The sequence below is a fragment of the Hypanus sabinus genome, chromosome 17, assembly GCF_030144855.1.
Source record: "Hypanus sabinus isolate sHypSab1 chromosome 17, sHypSab1.hap1, whole genome shotgun sequence".
Lineage (NCBI taxonomy): Eukaryota > Metazoa > Chordata > Chondrichthyes > Myliobatiformes > Dasyatidae > Hypanus > Hypanus sabinus.
The window spans coordinates 58,701,224-58,729,043 of record NC_082722.1 but is presented as its reverse complement, the minus strand read 5'-3'; the positions used below and the strand labels follow the sequence as shown (position 1 = coordinate 58,729,043).

Sequence of the window (27,820 nt, the reverse complement as noted above, 5' to 3'; positions counted from 1 at the left end):
AAAGATGATTCATTCCTCTCGACTTTCAGTCATGCTATCTGAGTTAAGCATTGAAAATTATTATAAATCCCCTGCTGGCTCGGATAAATGGTTCAGTGAGCAAGCCTTTTTTAATTAATGTAGAAATAACAAAATCCTAAACAACAATTCTCATTCAACTATTAGGACAAAGATGTACCTTGCCTGAATAAAGTTTATTCATAAATTTTGCTTATCTTAAAGAAATAAGGATTTAAGCTTGTGGGCATTGTACTCCTGTAGCTTATTTTCTGAATCATTGCTTCAGTTTTACAAAGATTGTGAAGTAGCTGTTTTTTTTTGTATAACATTGCCCTTAGATTTCACTTACTATAGGTACTGTGGTTTTTCCTCAGTGAACAAGATGTTATGCTTGGAAATTTCAGGCTCATAGATCAAAGTCTTTTGTTGCTTTTGTGAAGGGATAAAATTGGATTTACTAATTTAAAGTTGTTATGTTGAAAGCCAAATATTAACTACAAACAAGAGAACATAAGATGTGTCCAAATTCCAGTAAGATGGTGGCAAACTTGAATGCAGTTGCTACTCGGCCCACCAAAGGTGTATTGTCTTTTTTAAATGTTTTTTTTAGATCAACAATGCTCGACAAAGTGGTTCCATAATTCATGATGGGTCTCACCAATGTAGAGGAGGCCACACTGGGAGCACCGGACACAAAAGATAACCCCAACAAATTCACAGGTGAAATATCTTAAGAATGTCTTTGAAAATGCTCCACAGTAATATTGCTTTTTAAAAAATAATTCACCCCAATTTAATTGAGATCTTCACTTCCATTCTCTATCAAATATAACATTTCAATTTTCAATTAAATAGCATAAAGTTTAAATATTAATGTCGATTCTCGGGGACACAAAACTCAGATCTCACATGAATTGTCAATCCTCTAGATTGGGGCAATGTGCTCAAACCTCAGTTTTAAATGTTTTATGATGATAACTCAGAAACTTCCTAAATCACCCCTTTCAGGAGTGCTACACTACATGCTAACATCGGGGCTTTGTACTCCATCTTTTCAATTAATTTCATTGAATTCAGTGGATTGAATTTCAGGGGCAGATACAAGATGTTAACATTACTATACACCACATTTAGCACCATTGACCAAGGATGAATTTCTAAGCACATAAGATTAAAATAAATATTTTGTCTTGCATCATCAATGGAGAGTGAGGTTAATACAAAATGAAGTGTTCAATGAATGAAGTTGCCGTACAAAATAAAGTTCTCCTTGAGGCAGATAACCTCCAAGAGGGCCACAACCTTGTTGTGGGGTTTGGAGGCTTGTGTGCCTCAAAGACCCAGAGAGCTACGCTGGCTGGAGTCAGGGCCTGGTGCTTTGGCTCTTGGTAGAGTGAACCATGCCAAACGGGTCAAAGGGTAGAGGCCAGACTAAGAGTGGTCCATTGGTTCTCCAAGGTCATTTCAAGGCTAACAATCCTAACTGCTAAAAAAAATGTATTACAGAAAAACCAATGAAGAATCCCTCCATATCTGTGTGTAACTGAATGGACAGACAGAGGAGGAGGACATTCATTGTTGCCATAAGTTCCAGCAGGGTAAAGAGCAGTAAGTAAGTGAGACAGATTAACTAGTTCTGACGCTTTGATTCACATACTGTTATAATTAATCCAATAGCTTTAGGACATGAAGTTATGGAATTTCAGGTAAAGCAAGTCATAATAGTATAGGAGAGATTGCAGGGAATGCAGTAAAACATAAGCAAGAGAAAATCTGCAGACACTGGAAATCCAAAGCAACACACATAAAATGCTAGAGGAACTCAGCAGGTCAGACAGCATCTGTGGAAATGAATTCCCTGGAAGGATATGTGGTTGTGGTAGAGGTAAAGCCTCTGGGCAGTGGTTTCCTTGTCAACATCTACGACATTCAGGAAGCCAGCAAAAAAAAAAAAATCACTCAGAATCAAGAAACCAGCAGAAAAGATCAAGAGGATTGTGTGGAGGCTGCAGACAGGCTTCAAAGCATGTAGACAAATGATCAAGAAAGTACTAAATTCAAAATAACATAGGGAAAAATAGTTACTTACTTTGTAGTGCAATACAGAAAAGTAAGGCATTTAAGTGGTTATCAACTGGTGAAACAATGATGTTCAAAAAGACCTAGGTGTCCCTGTATGAGTCAGGGTCGACCGTGGAGACTGCATCATAGCTGTCTACATGATACATAAGCCAGTACACTAGCCAGGGCAGTACAATATGGAGAGCAAGCTGATGTCTATGCCGCAGGCCCCCCCCCCCCTTTCCATGAAGCAAATGGATCCAAAGGAACCTGAGAGACCAAACGGGACCAGGGCTGTCGCAGGAGTAATCAGTCAGCACTGAACTCAATGTAGAACTGCCTAAGGGACTCCAACTCCAGATTTTCCTTCCGGGTTTACTCCTGAAGCTTTTCCCATGGAGTGAGTATTGCCACAAGGCAGCAGAGGATTCATATGACAGTTTTCCATCTCCTAGATGAGCTGTCAACTATGACTGAGAAGCTTCATCTGTTTAAAGCAACTGTTTTTCAGGCACCATTAACCCATCTTTGCCCCTTTTCCTGACAGTAGAAATGGTTCCACAGGGCTTAGTAGCTAAGCCACATGTGAAGACCAGTAGCTGGACTTGGTTGTCAGAAACTATTTGAAACACTCAACATTGGGAGAACTAAATAGGTAGTGGGAGCTTATCCCCACTACGCCCCACCCCCAACTATGGAAACTTTAAGAACCTACAGTTCTTATAGCTATAAAAAGATCTATCACAAAAATTTCAGTACTTTTCCAGAACTTGAAGTGTCTTGATATTACATTATAATTTCAAAAATATACAGTGCTATTCACTTACCCTTATACTGTGGTTGGTTAATGTGCAATGCTGCTCAAAAATCCCATCAATGCTTTTAAACACAAATTTTAAAACTGCTTGACAGAAAATTGTACTTTAGGTTATAATTGCACTTTATCATGGAATGTAATTATTCAAATAGGGTAAATGGAAAGTTGAACTTTAAAATCAACTTGGAAAACTAACCCATTATCCATTCAAAATGGCTCAATAGCCAAACCAAAAGATCCATTCCTGTTTTTGGAAATCTTTGTCTATGATGGGTATTTGCATTAAGCAGAGAGACAGAATTAATAGATAGGATCAGATCCCATCAGAAGTGATATTTTTCCGCATTCATGAAATAGACTGATTTCACCTTTTCTTTCATACAGTACCCATAAGCTAACTTAGAGTCAGAGAAGCCTGCCAGATATTACCAGAAATAGCTTCAAGTTGTGATATGAAATTTATTCCTTTGGAAAGGCACCAAGTTGAACAACACATTTCTCACAGATCCAATAAAATAGATCTCACCATGTAAGAAGAAATTTAAGATAATGATGATAAAACCTAGACAAGGGCAAATTTGAGATATCTATACTACCTTTTCTGATCCAGTATCACCTGATGGCCAATGAAAGCCTACCTTTCAAAATGAACTGGTCCTTTTTATATTCTGAGGGCTGTAAGACTTGATATTTCTTCTGCTGGAATCCAGGTGTGCAGTCAGAACTAACTGTGAATGTTTGTAGCAACACCTAGGAAGAAGATTCAAAGAAAAAATTGAATTGGCAAAATTAATCATATCATATACACCAGATAATGTCTCAGTTAAACTGAACTGATATCAAAGTTATCAAAAATTCTCCAGCCTTGAATTTGACTGATCAAATTCAACATCTCTGAGCTTCTTACACTGATCTATATATTTTTAGAAGCGGTGTTTATTAAATGTGACATATTTTTACAAAAAAATCTTGAGATTACAGAAACTTTGCATTGACAATCTCTATATTTAATTTTACCCATGGAATATTAATATCTTAACAGCAACAGGTATTTCAATATCAATAAAGGCTCCTAAATAGCAGCTGTAGTAGAACATGCTTGTCTTAGGAAATCATTCATACAAATTTTCTTGAATGGAAAAGTTTCCCATTTCACTGAGGTCTTCAGGATTCAGAAGCAAAGAGCTACTAAAACGAACTGATGAAGGGATTGATGGTACCCATAAAAGGTTGAGTAGATGAGTGCCAACTATGTGCTCAATCAAAGCTAGGAAAAGGGAAAAGTATTTAAGGCAATAGAAATTGATTATGGTATAAGATAAAAGAAATGTAGAACCTGATAAATGTAACTAGTGAGTTGGTGCCAGATTGTACAACAATAATACATCCAATCTGGACATTTAAGATCATGGAGGATTGGTCTAAATTACTGATTAAAAAAAACCCAAAAAGACTATAATTTCAGCTCCAATACTCAACAAGCTAATATTTTCGCAGAATAAGTATTTGCCTTAAGCTTTAATGCAAAATTAGAAAGAACATTTCTGATGCCACATACACTCAGAACATTGACTTCAACGGAACTGAGTGTTAAGCATTCTTGCAAGTAAACTATAAATTTAAATAACTTATGCCATGGCTGCAAAATTATTTCATTTAAAAAACACTTTTCCAAGTGAAGTTTCTAACCAAGTGCATCTTAAAATTATATCACATGATTATATCATCCAGAAATGTTGCCAGCTATAGTGCAAGAGACTTTCCACTCCTCATTCAGATGGTAGCGATTCAAAATGAAGATTCAAGATTGTTTAATGTCATTTCCAACAAAAATGTAAAGAGAATGAAATAACACACACAAAATGCTGGTGGAACGCAGCAGGCCAGGCAGCATCTATAGGAAGCAGCACTGTCGCCATTTTGGGCCGAGACCCTTCGTCAGGACTAACTGTAGTAGTATAGCAGACGCAGTATACCACACCAGCCAACTCACAGGTGAAGTATCCAGTGCTCCCAGTGCAGCCTTTTATATATTGTTGGGACCCGACGCAGACTGGGAGACCATTTTGCTGAACACCTACGCTCTGTCCGCCAGAGAAAGCAGGATCTCCCTGTGGCCACACATTTTAATTCCACGTCCCATTCCCATTCTTATATGTCTATCCATGGCCTCCTCTACTGTCAAGAGGAAGCCACACTCAGGTTGGAGGAAATACACCTTATATTCCATCTGGGTAGCCTCCAACCTGATGGCATGAACATTGATTTCTCTAACTTCCGTTAATGCCCCTCCTCCCTTTCTTACCCCATCCCTGATTTATTTAGTTCCCCCTTCCTTTTTTTTCTCTCTCTACCCATCACTTTTTGCCTGTTCTCCATCTCCCTCTGGTGCTCCCCTCCTCCTTTCTTTCTCCCTAGGCCTCCCATCCCATGATCCTTTCCCTTCTCCTGCCATGTATCCCTTTTGCCAATCACCTTTCCAGCTCTTAGCTTCACCCCACCCCCTCCTGTCTTCTCCTATCATTTCGGATCCCCCCCCCCCCACTTTCAAATCTCTTACTGTCTTTTCTTTTAGTTCGTCCTGACGAAGGGTCTCGGCCTGAAACGTCGACAGTGCTTCTCCCTATAGATGCTGCCTGGCCTGCTGCATTCCACCAGCATTTTGTGTGTGTTGCTTGAATGTCCAGCATCTGCAGATTTCCTCGTGTTTGTGTTTGAGGCTAATGGTCCTGAAGATGTTCTGTAACCTGCTTCCTGTTGGGAGTAGGATGAACAGTTCATGAGCAGGCTGAGTGTGATCTTTCAAGATGGTACCAACCCTTTCTCTATGCATGACCTTGATGTTGAGTGAGCTGGTTCTAGTGATGAGCTGGGCAGCTTCCGTACCATACAGTGACACAGCTTGTTAGATGCTCTCTAATGCACATCCGTGGAATGACACGAGCTCAGATGTGCATAATTCAGCTCAGTCGAGGCATTGGTGAGCGTTCCTGCTTTTAGATAATGTGTTTTGGGACCATGAGAGGTTGTGTGAGATGTGCACTCCCAAGAGTTTGAAACTGCTCGCAACTTCCACAGCTGTGTCACTGAAGTAAAGAGGGGTGCGAGTGGTCAGCTGAAATAGAGCAATCTTGAATACCTTAAAATAACCAGTCATTGCAATGGCTACCAAGAGTGTCTGTTGGCAATTAACCAAGTACACAAAGTTGTTTATATGTGCAATTAGCAGTCAACACTTATTTTACAATTACCACTTTTGTGAAGAACCTGAACGTTTCCATAATTCGGCTGTTTGGCACAATGCATTGATTATAACATGTTTCATTTCATTTCTGTGCTAGAACATGAGAGTTTATAATGAATGCCAATATTAGCTATTTTATACTTTGCATTATGTAGGGAAACAAGATATATTAATTGTATATGAAGAGATCAATGTTTAGAAATGTGATATTTTTATTCCTTTCCATACAGGCTGCCTGACTTGCTGAGTTCATCTAACACTTTGTACATGTCACTCTAGCTTTTCAGCATTTGCAGAATCTCTTGTGTTCATAATATTTTAGATTTCATGATGTGTCTCTTCAGAGATGCAATCAGTTGTCCTGGATCTTCATTGTACCAGCTGAGCAGGACATTGAGTTACCTGCAGTGGAGATTTGAGTTCAAAGGTATTACAATTCTCTCATAAACTTACATTCTGAACTTAAATCATCCCTATTACATGAAGAAAAAATTGATGAAGGAAGGTTGGTAAACTGAATCAATAAGCTCCCCGGCAAAGAAAGAGATATTTCAAAATCCTCAGTAAGTATATCATTCGAAAGAAATTTATAATTCCCTTTGAAAAATCCATGATGAATAAACTGATGGCAATAAATAAAAGAAGAACATTAGAATTTTGCCAAGAAGTTGAGGAAGTCTGCAGAATACGACTGTTTTAGCAACTGGTATTGGAAACCAAAGCATTGGGAGAATACGAGGATAAACTAGCAAGAAACAAAAGAAAATTATGAGAATAACTTCATAATAAGCAAGGGGATAGTAAAATAAAAGGAAATTTCTGTTGTCATGGTAGAAAACACAAGAAATATACCAGAAATAGTGAGGAACCAAGAGCTTTACAAGAGTGAGAAGATCAGTGCTATTATTATATGAAACAGTTCAGAGGAATTAAGAGCAAGGGACAATAGATTTCTCAGGCATGATGGTCTGCATCTTGGTATATGTAAAGAGGAAACTGCCGTGATATTGAATGTATTAGTGGAGATCTTCTAAAGTACTCTGAATGTGTAACAGGTCCAAAAGAAAACTTAATTTAGGAAATGTAATAACACTATTCAAAAAAAGAGAGAAAGGGTAAAAGAGTAAAGAGGAGGGGGAGAAAATAGAGAAGTCTAATTTCAACCATAGAAGTCCACTGTTAAGGATATTGCAACAGGTGAGGATTATACAGACAATATAGTTTTATGAAAAGGAAACTCTATTTAACATTCCGAAGAGTTGTTTTTTGGAAGGTGTAACTAGCAGGTTATACAAGGAGGAACTAACCAGAAGTAGTATATCTCACATTTTAGAAGGCATTTGATAAGGCAACATACAAAAAGATTGTTGCAAACAAATTAAAAGTTCATGCAGTTTAGTGTAGTATAACAGCAAGGATAGCAGATTGGTTTAAGAGTAGAAATAAATGGGTCATTTCAATTTGGCAGGCTATTAGTGGAGAATTACCACTAGGCAACTTACAATCTGTATTCATGTTTTAAAATGAACTTGGAAAGCAAATGGTAACCATGTTTGCTAACAGCACAAGACAGGTCGAAGTATAACTCATTATACATTTTCTTTTTCAGAGAATGCAGTCTCTGTAAAAGGATATGAACAGGTTTGAGGTCCATTTGATTGCATTTTCACTCACTCACTTTTTTTTAGATAAAGTATGGTATTCAAATTGTAATGAACAGTCAGCTAACAAAATAAAAGTAACTGAGCTTTACAAAAGCATGCTATCCCTACGATCTGCCATGTCAATACATTCTTTTTTTTGAGAACCATTTATTCTAAGGATGATTAACCAACACTATTCATCATTGGAATATGTTTTTTTTTCATCATGTTCCAATAACATCCTGAGCTTTATACATCAGGATGAGATTAACAAAGTTCAAAATAAATTTAATATCAAGGTACCTATCTGTCATCATGTATGACTCTGAGATTAATTTTTCACCAGCAAGACCATCACTGATTTCCCAGCCGCAGTCCTTCTGTAAAGGTGGTGGTTAATTACTCCATGAAATGACTTCAGACTATTTGGTAAGTCCCAGGCTGTTGCTGGATAGGAATTTTCAGCAATTTGACCCAGCGAAGATGAATAGATGACAGTATGGTTCCAAGATAAGAGAATGGTGATTTGGAAGGGCGGCTCCAGGTATAGAATGTTCCAGTGCTATTGAGTTTCTAGGTAGTTGGCACTTCGAGGTTTGGTGTGTGTTGCCCAAGAAGCCTTGATAAAGTTCTGCAATGGAATTTTAACTAAGGGCATAGGAAACACGTGAACTATGAGTGGGCCATCCCTTGAGCTTGTCCTATTATATGGTTATTATGGTAGAACTAATCTTGGCCTAATCTCTACTTCCTTGGCTGATCACCGTACGTTTACTTCTTAATATTCCAGGAATCTTACTACTTCAAGATAGTACACAATACTCCCATGATGCACTGTGGGGGGGGTGTTGAATGGTGGATGGCTTGTGGCATTAATTTGCCGCTTTGCTCTGGATGGCGTTGAGTTTCGTGAGGGTTGTTAGAGCTGTACTCATCCAGATAAGTGAACAGTATTCTGTTACTTGCATCCTGTAAATGGTGGAAAGGCACTGGGAAATCAAAGGATGAATCACATCTCAGGACACTCAATTCCAATGTATCTGGTTAATGTTAAGCCCTCTCACACTATCCAGCAATGTTATTTTTGATCCATTCAACGGCAAATGGCTAATGATTTGTAATTTAGTTACTGAAAAAGATCATTGCCTGGAATGTATGGCATAAATATTTCTTATCACTCTTCAAACTGATTTACTTTATTTATTATTTTTGTTTTATTCATTTTTATGTTTTTTTCTCTTCTATATTATGTATTGCATTGACCTGCTGCTGCGAAAATTAACAGATTTCATGTCACATGCCGGTGAAAATAAATCTGATTCTGATTCTGACTACATTCAATTTTTGACTCTTATATTGTTATTTCATGCCCTCATTACTTATTGCTATTTATTTATATTTGCATTTGCACAGTTTGTTGTTCATTGATCCTGCTTACAGGTACTGTTCTATAGATTTGCTAAGTATACTCACAGGAAAATGAAATCTCAGGGTTGTATGTGGTGAAATATGTGTAATTTTACTTTGAACGTTTGAGTTCCTCTTGACCCCACCTACCATGCATAAGCCTCCATATCCAGCACATCATTCTCCACAACTTCCACCATCTTCAATGTACCCTAACAGCAACTGTATATTTACCTCCCATCCGCCCTCTGCAGGGGTCGCTGGCTCCATGGTTCCCTTGTCCATTCATCTCTCCCCACTAATCATCCTTCAGGCACTTATCGCTGCAAGTAGAAGTGCTACACCTCCTTCCTCACATCTATTGTAGGTCCAAAACAGTCCTTTCAGGTAAGGCAACACTTCATCTGTGAATCCAAAGGGAATGTCTACCATATCCAATGCTCCTGATGTGGTCTCCTCTACACTGGTGAGACCTGACTTAGATTGGAGATCGCTTTGTTAATTACCTTTGATCTATCTGCAAAAAGCAGCATTTTCCGATGGCCAACCATTTTAATTCCTATCTCTATTCCTTTTCCAACCTATTGGTTCAAGTCCTCCATGATAAGGCCACTCTCAGGTTGGAGGAGCAGTATCTTATATTCCGTCTAAGTAGCCTCCAACCGGATACCATGAATATCGATTTCTCGAACTTGCGGTAATTTTTCCACCTCCCTTTTCCCCCTTTATTTCCTCACTCTGCCATCCCCCTTACCTCCTCTTTTCCTCTCCTCCCCATCACCTCCCCCAGGGCTCCTTCTTCTTCCTTTTCTCCATGGTCCACTCTCTACTCCTATCAGATTCCTTCTTCTCCAGCCCTTTACCTTTTTCACTGATCACCACCTAGCTTTGTTCTTCATCACCCTCTCCCACCCATGTGGCTTCAGCTATCAACTTCTAGCTTGCTCTCCTTCCCCCCCCCCCCCCAACCACTTTCTCAGTCTGTCTTCATCAGGACTGGAAAGGAAGGGGGACGAAGAGACTCAGCCCAAACATGTCAACTATATATTCATTTCCATAGATGCTGCCTGACTTGCTGAATTCCTCCAACATTTTGTGTTGCTCAAAAGAACTGACAAAGTTTACAAGCCTTTGTTGGGATTTCTACATTATTTCAAAAGGCATTCAATACATTTCTGCAAATCAGAAGTTGCATATTGGTGGGATGGATGTCCTTCTATAAAGGACACTGAGAACCACGTGGGGTTTCAAGTCTGGTAATTTCATTTAATGTTACCAATTTCTTTTTATTTCCGATTTACTTAATTGAATAAATTTGAATTTCCTAGCTGTCATAGAGGGATTTGAACTTGTTTCCAGATCATTAGTCCAGGCCTCTGAATTACTAGTTATAAACAGATTGATGGTACAGCATCTATAGCCCATTCATGTTCAAATATTTCTACAGGCATAGTAATTTGCCTTAATTTGACAATTCCTAACTAACACCTTCAGTGAGCCATTTATCAAATCTTTTCTATAAAATTGCACTAGAATGGTCATGCAGTTTCAGGCATATTTATTGGTACAGCCTTGCTGGTAGAGGTTGCAGCCACTACTTTAAAATTCATTGTATTTTATTCTTTGATATTCAAGGTAGGTTAAAAATCCTCACCTAAATATAACTTTCAAGCTGAATTCTTTAAGCTCAGTGGGATTCCCATTTATACTGCAAGAACAAAATTGTATTTATTGCTCTGATTAAGATGCTGTCACTTTAAGCACCAGTAAGCAGTGGGTGTCAATAGGCTTCATGTACGTCTGTACATATATGTGCATACTTTATGCTATACTATGGGAGGGGGAGACTGTCTACATCTGTGAAATTATATCCGTGACTTTGTGCTGTGTGTCTCCATTCATCTCTGTGGATCAAGTATACTATAACGCGTATTATCAGCAGATTTGGTGAGATTGGTTGTCAAGCTGCAAAGAGAACACAACCAGAAGTATATAGGTGTAAGTGGGAAAAGCTGACAGTTTGAGTATAAAAGAAAATGTTAGAAAATACTTTGGGAAGAAGGAAAGTAAACATTATTTAAATTAAGTAAGACTACAAAATACTACAATACGGAGAATACAAAAGGGTGTTGTGTTAGCCATAGTATGAATTACAAAATGTTAGCAAGCAGGTGCGGTAGTCAGGAGTTATGATTCAATTTTTACAAGATGCTGGTAAGGCTGCACTTGGAGCATCAAATACAGTTTTTCCCCACCATATGTAAGAAAAGATGTGATTTCAGGGAAGAAGTAAACTTTTCCTGCACTGGGATGACAGATTGAATCAGGCCCATAACACTCGTTGGAATAAATAAACAGAAGAACAAGAACAATGCAAGAGATTTAAAGACAAAGTAGATAATTCAATGATCTTTAAAATTTTTTAGCACTTAAGTGAAACTGGCACAGAGAAGGAAATGAGGCCTGTGCAGATCAGCCAGGATCCAATTGAATTGGGGCAGGATTTATGGGTTGATGGTCATTTGAGAAATTTAAAGACAAAGTCTTACTGATGTTGAGTGCAAGGTTGTTGCTACAATACCACTCAACCTGCCGATCTATCGCACTCCTGTATACCTCCTCGTCACCATCTGAAATTATCCTAACTGTAGTTGTGTTATCAGCATATTGATAGATGGTGCTTGAGCTGTGCCGGGCCACACAGTCATGGGTGTAGAGAGAGTAGAGTAGGTGACTAAATGCACATCCCTGAGGTAAACCAGTGTTGATTGCTAGCAAGGAGGAGATGTTATTTCTAATCAGCACAGACTGTGTTCTCTCCATGAGCAAGTCAAGGATCCGGTTGCAGAGGGAGGTACAGAGATCCAGGTTTTGGAGCTTTTTGATTAGAAACGAGGGCATGGCTGTGTGAACATTGTGCTGTTGTCAATAAACAGCAACCTGATGCAAGTATTACTATTGTCCAGGTGATCCATGGCCGTAGAGATCTAGTGAGATTGCGTCCACTATAGACTTCTGTGGAGATAACAAAGTTCTAGGTCCCTACTCAAGCAGGATTTGATTCTAGCCATGCCCAATCTCTCAGTGCACTTCATCACAGTACACATGAGTGCCACTGGCGATAGTTGCTAAGGTAGCTCATCCTGCTCTTCTTGGGCACTGGCACAATCACCACCCTTTTGAAGCAGATGGGAACCTCCAGCTGTAGCAGTGAGAAATTGGAGATGTCCTTGAACACTCCTGCCAGTTGGTTGGCATAGGTTTCAGTGCCCTACCAGGTAGACCACCAGGGCCTGACATCAGCTTCCAAGACAGAGATCACAGAGTCACCAGATGCTACAGGGATTCACATAAATGTAGTTTTATTCTCCTTTTCAAGCCATGCTTAAAAGGCATTGAGCTCATCTTGGAGTGAAGCATCACTGCCATTCATGGTGTTAGATTTTGCTTTGTAGGAATCAATGGCCTGCAAACCCTGCCAGAGCTGATGTGCATCCAATTCTATCTCTAATTTCAATCAGACTTATTTTATAGCTCTTAAGATAGCCTTTTATAGGTCACATCTGGATCTCTGGTATAGTTCTGGATCATTGCTCTTGAATGCCACAGATGTAGCCTTCAGCAGATTACGGATCTCCTAGTTCAATCATGGCTTTTGCTTTGAGTACTATGTTTGAGAAGGCATACATTCGTCCACACAAGTCTTGATGAAGTTGGAGACAACAGTGATGTATTCATTTAGACTTTAAGATGAATCCCTGAATATTATCCAGTCCACTGATTCAAAACTGTCATGGAAGTGCTCCTCCGCCTCCCTTGACCATATGTCCTTGGTCCTCAATACTGGTGCTCCATTCTTTAGTCTCTGCCTGGGAGTTGAAGTATAGTCAGGTGATCGGACTTTCCAAAGTGTGGGTGTGGCATGGTACAGTAGGTGTTCTTGATGGACACACTCTGTGGTCGAGTGTGTCAGATCCTCTGGTTCCACAGGTAATATGTTGGTGGCAATAGTTTAGAGGCTTCTTCAAGTTAGTCTGATTGTAATCCCCTGCAATTATAGAGAAGGCATCGCATTGCTCAGTTTTGCTTCTCCCATGCCTGCCTAAGCTGGTATCTACACTACTACCAGGACAACGGCAGAGAACTCCCTGGGAAGATAAAATGACTGCTAGAGGTTCTAGGTCAGGTGAGCAGGACTGGGACAGAACCATCATGTTTGTGCACCACGATGTGTTAATCATAAAGTGTTCATCACCTCCTCTGCCTTTAAGAGACTGAGCTAAAGAAGAGTTTTTGCACCTCACCTTTCATGACTGTCCCCTAATCTTTTAAAATTCTCCCTTCATTAAAGATTCTCCCACTTGTTGAAGTCTACTGTCACGCTCACTAAGAAACATGCACATGTCAGTGAGATCACTTCTTCATTCTTCAAAACACTAAATGCCTCCAAAAACTCCCAGGAGTGAGCCCGGTCCATCCCTTGTGGACTTCCTCGTTCATACCATTCTCTGGGAAAGTTAGACCTAACTATGCACAGTCCACCAGCTGTGACCTCACTAGTCTTGTACAATTATAAAAAATACTTCAGTTTTAAATACCAACTCTCCTGTAAAAAATATAGCAAAGTGGTGAACCATCAGCAATAGAAACAATCTTTATAATATTTCTTATGAAGTGATAATAACAAATGCAAGCAAGGCTGCATCACTGTCTGGTATGGGGAGGAGGGGGCTACTGCACAGGACCGAAAGAAGCTGCAGAGGGTTGTAAATTTAGTCATCTCCATCTTGGGTACTAGCCTACAAAGTAACCAGGACATCTTCAAGGAGCAGTGTCTCAGAAAGGCAGCATCCTTTATTAAGGACCTCCAGCACCCAGGGCATCCCCTCTTCTCACTGTTACTATCGGTAGGAGGTACAGAAGCCTGAAGGCACACACTCAGTGATTCAGGAACAGCTTCTTTCCCTCTGCCATCCAATTCCAAAATGGTCATTCAGCCCACGAACACTACCTCACTTTTTTAATATACAGGCAGTCCCCAGGTTATGAATGAGATCATTCCCAAGTCTGTTTTTAAGTCGAATTTGTAGGTAAGTCGGAACAGGTACGTATGATTCTTATTTAGTCAAATGCTTTTTCCTCTTTCAAAATGTAGGTCCTTCCAGGCATTCTTTTCCAAAATAAGCCAGTCTCATCTACATTAAATATTTGGTCTGGCAAATAACCTCCCTCCTCAATAGGTTTTTTCAACATTTCAGGAAAATCACTCACAGCACTTACATCAGCACTCGTTGCTTCACCTTGCACTTTAATATTATGTAAGTTTGCCCTCACTTTGAAACGATTGAACCAACCCCTACTTGCAACAAATTCTTCATCACAATCACCTCCACTTGCTGCACGTGCAGCTTTTAAATTATTGGAAATGCTTTGAGCCTTTTCTTGCACTAAAGTAAGGCTAATAGGCATATTACACTGATTTTGATCGTCTAACCAAATTATCAATAGCCTTTCCATTTCAATAATTAAACCACTGTATTGCTTATTAATAATTGTAGCATTAATCTGGGCAGGGCCTTTCACATATTCCATTATTCTCACTTATCCTTTAAAATTGTTCCGATTATTGACTAACTGTAGCCTAACACTTTTCCAATGACCAATGGCGTTTCACCTCTTTTCGATCGCTTTATTATTTCCACTTTATTTTCAATCGTAATCGTTTTCCTTTTCTTTGATGCATCACCAGTACTTGCATTGGATTTACACTTTTGAGGCATGATTACAAGGGTAAATAAGAGAAATTTTTTAATATAATAAGCTTTAAGGCAGTCCGTTCATCAGAACGAGTTGTCCATAAATCGGATGTTCTTAACCCGGGGACTTACTGTATATTATTTCTGTTTTTTTGCACAATTTTTAATCTATTCAATTTACGTATACTGTAATTGATTTATTTATTTATTATATTATTTTTTTTCTTCTATATTATGTATTGCATTGAACTGCTGCTGATAAATTAACAAATTTCATGACACGTGCTGGTGATGATAAGCCTGATTCTGATTCTGAGAATTGCAAATTACACAATGCACAAAAAGCAAATGTGTTCCTATGAGAGGTATAATGACACAGCAGTTAGTTCTGCTGACTCCCATACCCAAGCTCCTGGGTTCAATTCTGATCCTGGGAGCTGCCTGCATAGTTTGCTCTTTGTCTCCTTGAATATATATACACAGTAGCTATGGTGCCTAAGACTTTTGCAGAACATTGTAGTAATTTTATGTTTTACGCTGCATTGCTGCCACAAAAACAAATTTCATGACATATGTGAGTGATGATAAACCTGATTTTGATAAGGCTCCCTATTGTGGACTGAGAGTGGGAAGTTGGCAGGCAGAGCAGAGGGAGCATCAGAAAGACATTCCGTGATGATCAATAATCCAATTGTTTGGAATCAAATTACCATGCCTGGTATTTCAGGGCTGAGTGGGTCTGCAACCCCATTGCCACCCCAACCCCCAGTACTCCTTCTCTGCCACCTGCCCCACACCCCCTTCTGCAGCAATCCCATCATCCTTCACACCAATCAGATTTACAAACTTGCTCTACAATCCATGTTGACAAATATAGAAATGTGCAAACGTCTTAAGCACTCTGGATCACACTATATATATATATATTCATTAAAAGGCTGGTACTTTAGCATTGCAATCTGTTTAACACTATTACAGCACCAGAAACCTGGATTTTATTTTATCACTATCTATAAGGAGTTCGTACATTCTCCCATGACCATGTCATGCTCTGGGTTCCTCACACATTCCAAAGGCACTCAGGTTAGTAGGTTATTTGGCCAAATGGTTGTCATTAGATGGCATGGGCTCACTGGAGCGGAAGGCTCTGATACTATGCTGTATCTCTAAATTAAGTGTTGGATTAAATTGTCTTGAAAATATGATGGGTCAATAAGTTAAACTTTGAAAGCAAAAAAGGAATTCATACTTGATTAGCTGGACTCTCGAGTATTTATTGCATTGCCAAATCATTCACAAAAATGAAGCATTCGCATTGTGTTTGATTGATTTCAGAGGAAGAAATGAACAAAAGAGCTGTGCAAGAAAAGAGTTAAGACCAGCGACAAAACATTGTGGGATTGAGAGCATCAAACTAGAAGTCCATACGGAAACCCAGTAAATAAATGGCAGGTTTTATTTGGAACCTAGCCTTTCATTCAACAACGCTGAAAATGAAAATGAGCCATTCTGATCAGACATAATGTGGCAGAAACGATTGCTGAAAAAACAAGATAACACCAAATATTTCTCATCCTGACAGACCATGAGCTTCCATTGTGCTTCCCTCACACACTGCAGAAGTGGCCAGGTTTTTCTTTTGAAAGCGGAACCATTAGTAGTGAAAACATGCTAAACATTTAGAATCAATAACCTCAAATCCCAAGGAAAGTGCCATTACATTGTTAGCTATGTAATAAGTAATCTGTTACTGAAACAAGTATCATTCAGTTTTCTTTCTATTGGAGAAGGCAGAGCAGATCCCACTTCAAATTAAAATTGATGATCCAATAATCAAATTGTCATTACAAAACAAACCTTTCCTGCAAATATTCCAACTGAAATAAAGGTAAAGCAGACAATGCTATAGGGGCTGCAATAATCATCTAAATCATCCTTTAGTTCACAAAGCAACTCAAGTTTTAAATGTTTTAATATCACATTGTCATTGTAACATGCATGATATTTGACCAAAATTACTTGTATCTAACAGTTCCTGTGTGTAATACCTTCTCAACAAATTGGTAACTTTTATTTTTCCAGTAATGCATGGACATTTATCTCACCAACTTTCCCACTGATGCAAAAAACCTTACTTTGAGCCATACTGAATTCTACCCATAATGATGGAATCTGGTCATTCACGAGTTTTCTTTCTTCTTCCTGCCCTTGTCCTTTTCAAATCTGTAATCTAAGTATTCAATATCAAATTCCATTACAATACTGCATCATTACAATCTTCAATACATAGGTCTTCATAACCAGTAAAAATCCATTAATGAGCAGATGGGAATTTTATGGAATTTTCATTCCTTTGATTTTATCTAATGATCCATCATGCTGAAATTTTGCAGAGGATTTGTGGATGTTGTGGCGACCCACTTTCTGCACAGGCGAGCCGACTCATGAATAGCCAGTGCGCGGGGGGAGACTTTGGTAATGCACCTCTGATGTCATTTCTGCCCGGAGAGGGTGGGCGCTAGGGATTAAATGCCAGCGCTGCGAAGTTTGAATACACTAGTCTCGAAACGACTTACTGACTGTGTGTCGTTATTTTAGCACTGTGTGTAGCACATTGCTACATTGGTGACCCCGACGGTCCAAACGGGATTTGGACCAAAGATGACCGACTCTTCATCTGTTTACGCAGTTTTGCTAAAACTGCCGACTTTCTGGATGCTGCGACCACGCGTGTGGTTTAGCCAAGCAGAAGCCCAGTTCCAGATTCGGCAGATATCCTCTGATTCCACGCGTTACTACCACGTGGTGAGCACCCTTGACCAGGAGACGGCCGCCCAGGTTGCGGATTTCATACAGTCGCTCCCGGAAGAAGGCAAATATGAAGCATTCAAGGAGCTGCTCATTGGGACCTTTGGCCTCTCACGGCGTGAGCGGGGTGCCCGCCTGCTTCACCTGGACGGTTTGGGAGACAGGCTGCCGTCAGCATTGATGAACGAGATGCTGCCCCTGGCTGACGGACACAAGCCCTGCCTCATGTTCGAGCAAGTGTTCCTGGAGCAACTGCCCAAGGACATACTTCTCAGCGGAAGGTGGCGGCCCAGACAGACATACTGTGAAAAGCCAAGAGGGAGAGTGTGGCGTCCGTCAGTCAGATTACCAGGCCATGCGCCCAACAGCAGACCAGACCAGGCCAGGCAGAGGGGCGCACACAACACAGAGGCAGGAGTGAGGAGGACAGTGAACAGTGGTGTTTCTACCACCAGCGGTGGGGCACAAAAGCCCGCCGTTGTCGCCTGCCCTGCAAGGACCAGTGCCAGCTGCCGCTAATGACTATGGCGGCTGGCCACCAGGACAGCCTCTTGTACGTCTGGGACAAACATTCAGGACGCTGCTTCTTGGTCGACACTGGAGCAGAAATCAGCATCTTGCCCCTGACAGGGTACGACACCCTCAACAGGAAGCCAGGACCCACCCTGAGGGCTGCAAACAGCAGTGCGATACAGACCTACGGTACCCGCACAGTGCAGCTGCAGTTCGGCACCAGCCTGTTCACGTGGAACTTCATACTGGCTGCCGTGGTCCAACTACTCCTGGGGGCGGACTTCCTGCGTGCTCACAGCCTGCTGGTCAACTTGCAAGGGAAAAGACTGGTACATGCCGAGACTTTCCAGACGTTCTCCCTGGGTGAAGCCAAGTTGCTGGCCCCACACCTGGACTCCACCACGCTGTCGGACAATGAATTCACCAGAATCCTGGCGGACTTTCCATCGATTCTGGCACCCCAGTTCACGGCAGCCATGCCCAGACATGGGGTTCAGCACCACATCCCAACCAAGGGACCGCCCCTCCATGCTCGCGCACGAAGGCTCCCCCCGGAAAAGCTCCGCCTGGTGAAGGAGGAGTTCAAGAGGATGGAGGAATTGGGGATCATACGGAGGTCCAACAGCCCATGGCCCTCCCCCCTGCACATGGTGCCCAAAGCAGCTGGGGGTTGGAGACCATGCAGCGACTACCATTGCCTGAACGAGGCTACAACTCCAGACCGCTACCCCGTGCCGCACATACAGGACTTTGCAGCAAACCTACACGGGGCAAGAATATTTTCCAAAGTAAACCAAGTCCGGGGATACCATCAAATCCCGGTGCACCCTGAAGACATCCCCAAAACAGCACTTATCACCCCATTCAACCTGTTCGAGTTCCTCTGAATGTTGTTCGGCCTGAAGAATGCCGCACAGATGTTCCAGCAGCTAATGGATGCAGTGGGACGCGACCTGGACTTTACGTTCATCTATTTGGACGACATCCTTATAGCCAGCAGTAGTCGTCAGGAGCATCTGTCCCACCTCCACCAGCTCTACTCCCGCCTGAGTGATTTCGGCCTCACGATCAACCCAGCCAAATGCCAGTTTGGTCTCGATATCATCAACTTCCTGGGCCACAGGATTACCAAAGACGGGGCAACACTTCTGCCCACCAAGGTAGACGCAATCTGCCACTTTGCCCGGCCAAACACGGTCAAAGGCCTACAGGAATTCATTGGTATGGTGAACTTCTACCACCATTTCCTCCCCTCAGCAGCCCGTATCATGCACCCTTTGTACACCCTGATGTCGGGTAAAAGCAAGGACATTACTTGGGACGAGGAGGCCGCGGCCACTTTTGTTAAAGCCAAGGAAGCCTTGGCAGATGCCACGATCCTGGTGCACCCCAGAACAGACATTCCAATCGCACTCACGATGGACGCATCCGACACAGCAGTATCCTGATGTGGAGAGTAGTGCTCTTCCATAATATAGTCAAACTGCTGACATTGCACGATAACGTTTGATCAACTGTCCATCGTCTCCTTTATTGTGTGAATGCAGCTGTCAACTTCCTCTTTTCATGCTGGTGGTAAAAGGAAGTGAGACTGTGCTTCTCTGCAAAACTCTTCATGAATATGTTCAAGCTAAAATGATGGACTGAAGCATTGACTACTTATGTCCCTCCATTCATGCTGCCTGGTTTGGTTGAGCTCCTCAAGTATTTTGTGTGTGTTGCTTAAGGTTTAGTATACATTTGGTAAGGAAGCATAAAGGACTATTTGCTAAAGGTTTCCTTGCACAGATGTTGCACCCTTTGCTGATCTTTTTCTCCCCAAAATGATTTCTCTTTCTTTAATTAACAATACAATTGAGTCAGAAAGCAAGCTAACTTCTGCAGCCCTTTTCACCTATTGGCAGATCAAAATAAATTATTTGTTTCCGCTTTCATGGAAAAGATAAAAATATCTTTCAAGTTATCAAAACATTGTTGTTTCGACTACCCACACAAAAAACTGGCATATAAACAGAAGCTCTGTGGATTCTAGTTATCAAATCATATTGGATTTCCACATGCAAGTATTGGCATGAGCAAAGCAAAACGGTAAAACAATTATCCCTGCCCATTCCCGCATGTCAGTCAATGGCCTCCTCTTATGCCACAATGAGGCCACCCACAGAGTGGAGCCGCAACGCCTTATATTCTGTTTGGGTAGACTCCAACCTGATGGCATTCATATCGATTCATTCTTCTGGTAAATGTTTCACTTCCCCTCTCCTCTCCTCTTCTTGTATTCCCCACTCTGGCCTCTTACATCTTCTCACCTGCCTATCAAATCCCCCTGGGTCCCCTCCTCTTTCCTTTTCTCTGATAATCCACTCACTGCTCCAATCAAATTCCTCATCTCCTACCCTTTACCTTTCCCACCCACCTGGCTTCATCTAGTTATTCTCCTTCCCTTCCCCCCAACTTTTAATTCTGGCATCTTCCCCTTTCCTTTCCAGTGCTGAAGAAGAGTCTCTGCCAGAAACATCAACTATTTGTTCATTTCCATGGATACTGCCTGATCTGTTGAGCTCCTTCAGCATTTTACGTGTGCACTGTATTTGATTTCCAGCATCTACAGAATTTCTTGTGTTCATGATATACACCTGACAGAATGCATTAACTACTATTTGGTTTATTTATACCACACTGTTTCCTGTTTTATTTCAACAGAATAAATCAATTCATGTACACAATCATATGAGTCTCTTCTCCTTATATAGTTTGTGTTGTAATGCTACTCTATTTCAATGGTCTTTTTCCTATTTTTCTCCCAAATCTTTGTCAACAAAATTTAGCCATATCCAAACCTTTTTGTTCATCAACATTTCAGCAAGAGTATATCCTGATGTGGAGAGTAGTGCTCTTCCATAATATAGTCAAACTGCTGACATTGCACGATAACGTTTGATCAACTGTCCATCGTCTCCTTTATTGTGTGAATGCAGCTGTCAACTTCCTCTTTTCATGCTGGTGGTAAAAGGAAGTGAAACTGTGCTTCACTGCAAAACTCTTCATGAATATGTTCAAGCTAAAATGATGGACTGAAGCATTGACTACTTATGTCCCTCCATTCATGCTGCCTGGTTTGGTTGAGCTCCTCAAGTATTTTGTGTGTGTTGCTTAAGGTTTAGTATACATTTGGTAAGGAAGCATAAAGGACTATTTGCTAAAGGTTTCCTTGCACAGATGTTGCACCCTTTGCTGATCTTTTTCTCCCTAAAATGATTTCTCTTTCTTTAATTAATAATACAATTAAGTCAGAAAGCAAGCTAACTTCTACAGCCCTTTTCATCTATTGGCAGATCAAAATAAATTATTTGTTTCAGCTTTCATGGAAAAGATAAAAATATCTTTCAAGTTATCAAAACATTGTTGTGATTCTACTACCCACACAAAAAATTGGCATATAAACAGAAGCTCTGTGGATTCTAATTATCAAATCATATTGGATTTCGACATACAAGTATTGGCATGAGCAAAGCAAAACAGTAAAACAATTATCCCTGCCAATCCAGTATGCACATCTTGACAAGCAAACTAATAGGTACCTGTCATCGGCCCCGGTCTATTAAGAATTATAATGCAACCTCTGAAGATCAGTATGGACATATCAGCCTGGGGTACCACCACAATGGGCATCAACCAAGCACTCTACACCATTCTGTCAATTTGGTTATCTCTCTTACAAGAGCACATTAGATACTAGTAATGGTATACAATAAATGAGTTTGGCATTCAGTTTGATATTTAGGTGAGCCTGGTAGGCTTTAATGTTTATAAATGAATCCTGAAAGCTCATCTTTATAAACACAAGAGATTCTGCAGGTGCTGGAAATCCAGATTAATGTTGGAGAGTCTCAGCACATCAGGCAACATCTATTGAAAAGAATACAGAATCAAAGTTTCAGGCCCAGATCCTTCGTCAGCTCTGGAAAAGGAGGAAGGAAGAAAAACATATCTTCATAGTTCTCCAGGAGTTCCCTGAAATATAATCTTGATTATTCATGATAAATATTTCTGTCCAGTAAAATCTCAGTTCTTTCTGCCATTTTCTTCTAGCTGAGTTGATCAGTTGACATACTGACTTGTAGGCTTGTTGTTAGCCATTAAGAAGAACTATACATTGGGTTTATTCAAATGTGTATAAGGTCATGCCAGATAGACCCTCAACATCAATCTGTTTTGTGCTAACGGCACCTTGCTAAACATCCAATTCTACATTTCCCTTCCTTGGAGAAACAATCAGCACCTGCATCAATCGTCAGAACTTAATTATTAACGTTAATTTCATCAAATCAGTAGAAAGATGTGACATAGGATTGGAAGATGTTGAATCCTTGTGGGTTGAGTTAAGAAACTGCAAGGGTAAAAGGACCCTGATGACAGTTATATACAGGCCTCCTAACAGTAGCTGGGATGTGGACCACAGATTACAACTGGAAATAAGGTGTGTCAAAAGGGCAATGTCATCATAGTCATGGGAGATTTCAACATGCAGGTTGATTGGGAAAAATCAGGTTGGAAATGGATCCGAAGAGAGTAAGTTTGTGAATGCCTACGAGGTGGTTTTTTAGAGCAGTTTCTCATTGAGCCTATGAGAAGATCAGGTATAATGAATTGGATGTTATGTAATGAATTGGGGGTGATTAGGGAACTTAAGGTAAAATATCCCTGAAGAGACAATGATCATAATATGATTGAGTTCAACTTGAAATCTGATAAGACAAGAGAAGTCAAAGCTATTATAAAAGCAAAAGAGAGGGCATACAACTAAGCAACAATTAGTGGGAAGACAGAGGACTGGGAAGCTTTTAAAACCCTCCAGACAGCAACTAAAAGAATCATTAGGAGGGAAAATATGAAATATGAAAGCAAGCTAGCAAACAATATCAAAGTGGATAGTAAAGGCTTTTTCAACAATGTAAAAAATAAAAGGGACATGAGACAGAATACAGGACCACTAGAAAATGAGGCCAGAGAAATAATAACAGGGTCCAAGGAAATTGCAGATGAACTAAAGGAGTATTTTGCATCAGTCTTCACTGTGGAAGACATGGGCAGTGTGCCAAATGATTAAGTCTGTGAGGCAAGGGAAGTCAGTGCAGTTATTATTACAAGGGAGAAGGAGCTCAAAAAACTGAAAGACCTAAGGGCACACAAGTCACTGGGGCCAGATGAACTGCACCCTAGGGTTCTAAAAGAGGTAGCGGCAGAGATTGTGGAGGCATTAGTAATGATCTTTCAAAAATCATTGGACTCTGGTATGTGCCAGAGGACTGGAAACTGCAAATGACACTCTACTCTTTAAGAAAGGAGGAAGGTAACAGAAAGGAGATTATAGACCAGTTAGCCTGATCTCAGTGGTTGGGAAGATGTTGGAGTCAAGTGTTAAGGACGAGGTGATGGAGTACTTGGTGACACAGGTCAAGGTAGGACAAAGTCAGCATGGTTTCCTTCAGGGAAAATCCTGCCTGATGAACCTGTTGGAATTCTCTGAGGAGATTACAAGTAGGATAGATAAAGGCAATGCAGTGGATGTTGTATATCTGGACTTCCAGAAGGCCTTTGACAAGGTACCACATGAGGCTGTTTACCAATTTAAAAGACCATGGCATTACAGGAAAGTTACTGGCATGGTTAGAACATTGACTGATTGGCAGGAGGCAGCAAGTGGGAATAAAAGGATCCTTTCTGGTTGGCTGCCAGTGACTAGTGGTGTTCCACTGGGGTAGATGTTGGAACCAATTCTTATTATGCTGTATATCAATGATTTAGATGATGGAATAGATGGCTTTGGTGCCAAGTTTGCAGATGATAAAAAGATTGGTGGAGGGACAGGTAGTGCTGAGGAAAGCACTAGTCCTTGTGCAGAGCATCCTGAAGATTAACTTGCAGGTACAGTTGGCGGTGAGGAAGGCAAATACAATGTTAGCATTCATTTCAAGAGGCCTAGAACACAAGAGCAGGGATGTGGTGCTGAGGTTTTTTAAGGCTCTGGCGAGCCCTCACATTGAGGATTGTGAACAGTTTTGGACTCCTCATATAAGAAAAGATGTGCTGGCATTGGAGAGGATTAGAGGAAGTTCACAAGGATGATTCCAGGAATAAATGTGTTATCATACAAGGACATTTAATAGCTCTGGGTTTGTTACTCACAGCAATTTAGAAGGATGAGGGTGGAATCTCATTGAAACCTTTTGAATGTTGAAAGGCCTAGATAGAGTAGATGTGGAAAAGATGTTTCCCATGGTGGGGGAGTTTAGGACAAGAGGGTACAGCCTGAGGTCAGAGAGGCATCCATTTAAAACAAAGATGTGGAGAAATTTATTTTGCCAGAGGGAGGAGAATTTGTAGAGGCCAGGTCATTGGGTGCATTTAAGGCGGAGCTTGATCGGACATGGCATCCAAGATTAGAGGGAGAAGACCAGAGAGCGGGGTTGAGGAGGGGAAATAATGATCAGCCATAACTGAATGGCAGAACAGACTCGATGGGCCAAAAGGCCTAATTCTGCTTCTATGTCTTATGATCTAACTTTGAAATAGCTATTGTTTTGTTTTGAGTTCTCCATGAGTTGTCACCACTCATGGAGAATGTGCTGTTTAAAATAGTGTATTCAACCATCCTTCACAGAATGCCCTACATGCTGCAGTACATACAACATTGTTAATAGCAATGTATACTATACCTCCCACTCTGGAATGATTGTTTCAGATACAAATAACAATAACTGTGTTTCTCTGCTGACACCCTTATATTGGAGTTGTATAAACTGCCTCCAAGATTTGTAGCATTTTCTTTAGTACGCTATTATTTGTTTTAATTTTCTCTCTCCAGGACAATGCTTGCAAAACTCTTATGGTAATTAATTGAAGGTACCATTGTCCCTTCAGTTCCTACAATGAAATTATTTTGTTCGTAAAATGCTGTTGTGATTTTTTTCACTATCAATGACCAGTATTTTTAAAGGTGCTTTTGTATCTTACACACTGGGCTGTCCCACTCTAATCACTAGGCAGCTGAATCTGAACGGCAAAAACAAAATAATTAATGTCCTCGCTTTCAAAAAAAATCTTCCGTGGCCTTCATAGAAACTTAGAGTGCTTATGATTCTGACAGGCATTACAGAGAGTGCAGTGAGACAGCTAATTAATCTCACTTTTTCCTTTTCTTCTCTGTTCTTTTCTCTTTTAACACATTATGGACACGGCTGCTGTAATTAATGGTTCAAATTTCGTGTTTTAATCATCCTCGATGTAAAGGCTTCTTCTCAAATTCACCGGCAATTCTTTTTAGTCAACCATCATGAATTTGCAACTCTTGTTCCTTTTTGCTGTTGGTAGAAACAATATTTCACTGTTTATCTTCTTAATCTCCTATCAAGCCATCTGTTATGTTTGTGACTGCCACAAAACAATGTTATCTCGCACCCTCGTCGTAAGTGGTATCACACATCCACTATAGTTATACATCATCCAAACAATAAGAGCATCAGAACTGTTCATAACGGAGCGGAGTAGTTTCATGAGGTGAAGCAGACTCTCAAGGTAAACTGATGGATCAGTCAATCCTATGAAACGCACGTATTTGGAAGACAAACCCTTTTTCAGAACAAAATTGGTCCCAATGCTCTACCTGCAAGTCAAATAAGATTCTTTACATGTTCAACATTGCTGTCTGTTATTTTTAATCAATAGTCCAGAACGAAAAATAAAATTCCAGTTGTCCATTTTATAACCTTGTCTACGACATTACTATCTTCTGTTCTCTAGCTTATCTGTTTAACTTTACTCTTCTGCCATTTAAGATTTTATCACCCAAGATGAGTTTTCTTTTCCAGTTCAAAATTGTATTGCTTCATACTTCTGCACATTCAAGTGAAAGCGATACCCATCTGTCTGGACTTTCATCTGTCTTAAGATTTTGGTTAAAAATCTTCTTTTGCCAAGCTTTTGGCCAACCACACTAATACGTGCTTGTGTAACTTTTGGTAACAACCCCGCAGAATGCTTTGGAACATTTCACTATTCTCAAAGCAGTACCAAAAATTATACGACCAGATGCTGCTGCATCCTTAGATCCTTATTACATGTGGTCATATTTTAATTTTGATACCAATAGATGTTAGTTTTATCTCAGTTTCCAAGACCACAACTTGATACATAATGGTCATCGCTGCAGAACTTGCATGTATCTAGGACAAAAAAGCAGGCAGGAAAATAGCTTTACTGAAACTATCCATGCCGAAAACTGCCTTTTCCAAAAGCTCTTTTCTTTAGAGCACTACAAGGCTATTAAAACAAAAACTTCACATCATCTTAAAAGTTTCTTCCCCAGGCAGTTAACCTGATCAACCATTTTAGTTAGCCCCCACCACCCACTCTATCTTTTGCCCTCCCCCCCCCCCCCATCAACGCAATGCAATGTAAGCACCTTAAATCACTTTTATAATGCAGTGGTGACCCATTTCCTGGCACATCCGAACCGGCTCACAATTAGCCAGCTTTCCGGCTATGGGAGATAGCCTACGGGGGTTTGCGAGCACAGAGCTTTGGAGCCTCTGCGCCACGGGGGGCAGGTTGAGGGAGACTTAAAAGTGAGGCTGAGGATTTCGAATAAAGTTTTTCCTTCGACTGCAGTTACCGACTCCGTGTCGTAATTTTAGCGCTGCATGTAGCACACCGCTACAATTGGTGACCCCGACGGTCCAAACGATTTTTGGACCAGAAATGACCGACGCCGCCTCTGTTCATGCGGTTTCATTGAAACTGCCGGGTTTCTGGACACAGCGACCGAACCTATGGTTCCAGCAAGCCAAAGCCCAATTCCACGTTCGCCAGATGACCTCAGAAGACATCCGCTACTACTACGTGGTGAGCTCCCTCCCAGGTCGCGGAGTTCGTCCAGTCGCCCCCGGCAGACGGCAAGTACATGGAATTCAAAGCCCTGCTCCTCAGGACTTTCGGACTCTCACGGCGCGAGCGGGCTACCCATTTACTGCACCTGGATGGCTTGGGCGACAGACCTCCTTCAGCTTTAATGAATGAGATGTTGTCTCTAGCCGACGGACACACGCCCTGCCTCATGTTTGAGCAGGCATTCCTGGAGCAGCTGCCCGAGGACATACGCCTGCTGCTGTCCGACGCGGATTTCAGTGACCCCCGGAAGGTGGCAGCCTGGGCGGACTTGCTGTGGAACGCCAAAAAGGTGAGCGGGGCGTCCATCGCACAGATCTCCCAGCCACGCTCCCGGCAGCAAACCAGTCCAGGCCCGGCCGCAGAGCCCGCCAACCCCCGGCCCAATGAACACTGGTGCTTCTACCACCAGCGGTGGGGCGCAGAAGCCCGCCGTTGTCACCCGCCCTGCAAGTTCCCGGGAAACGCCAGGGCCAGCGGCCGCTGATGGCTACAGTGGCTGGCCATCGGGATAGCCTCCTGTATGTGTGGGTCAGAAGGTCGGGACGCCGGTTTTTGGTCAACACTGGTGCCGAGATCAGCGTTTTACCTCCGACGAGTTACGACACCCGCAGCAGGGCACCGG

At 41.2% G+C, this 27,820-nt stretch overlaps 1 protein-coding gene across 1 annotated transcript in view; it reads right to left on the bottom strand.

Moving 5' to 3' along the window:
- cdh13 (cadherin 13, H-cadherin (heart)) overlaps positions 1–27,820 on the bottom strand; it is a 1,114,907-nt gene that overhangs the window by 931,634 nt on the left and 155,453 nt on the right. Inside the window, exon 2 of the mRNA XM_059993490.1 lies at positions 3,517–3,628. Coding sequence (XP_059849473.1) covers positions 3,517–3,628 — 112 coding nt within the window. The remainder of the gene's footprint in view (positions 1–3,516; positions 3,629–27,820) is intronic.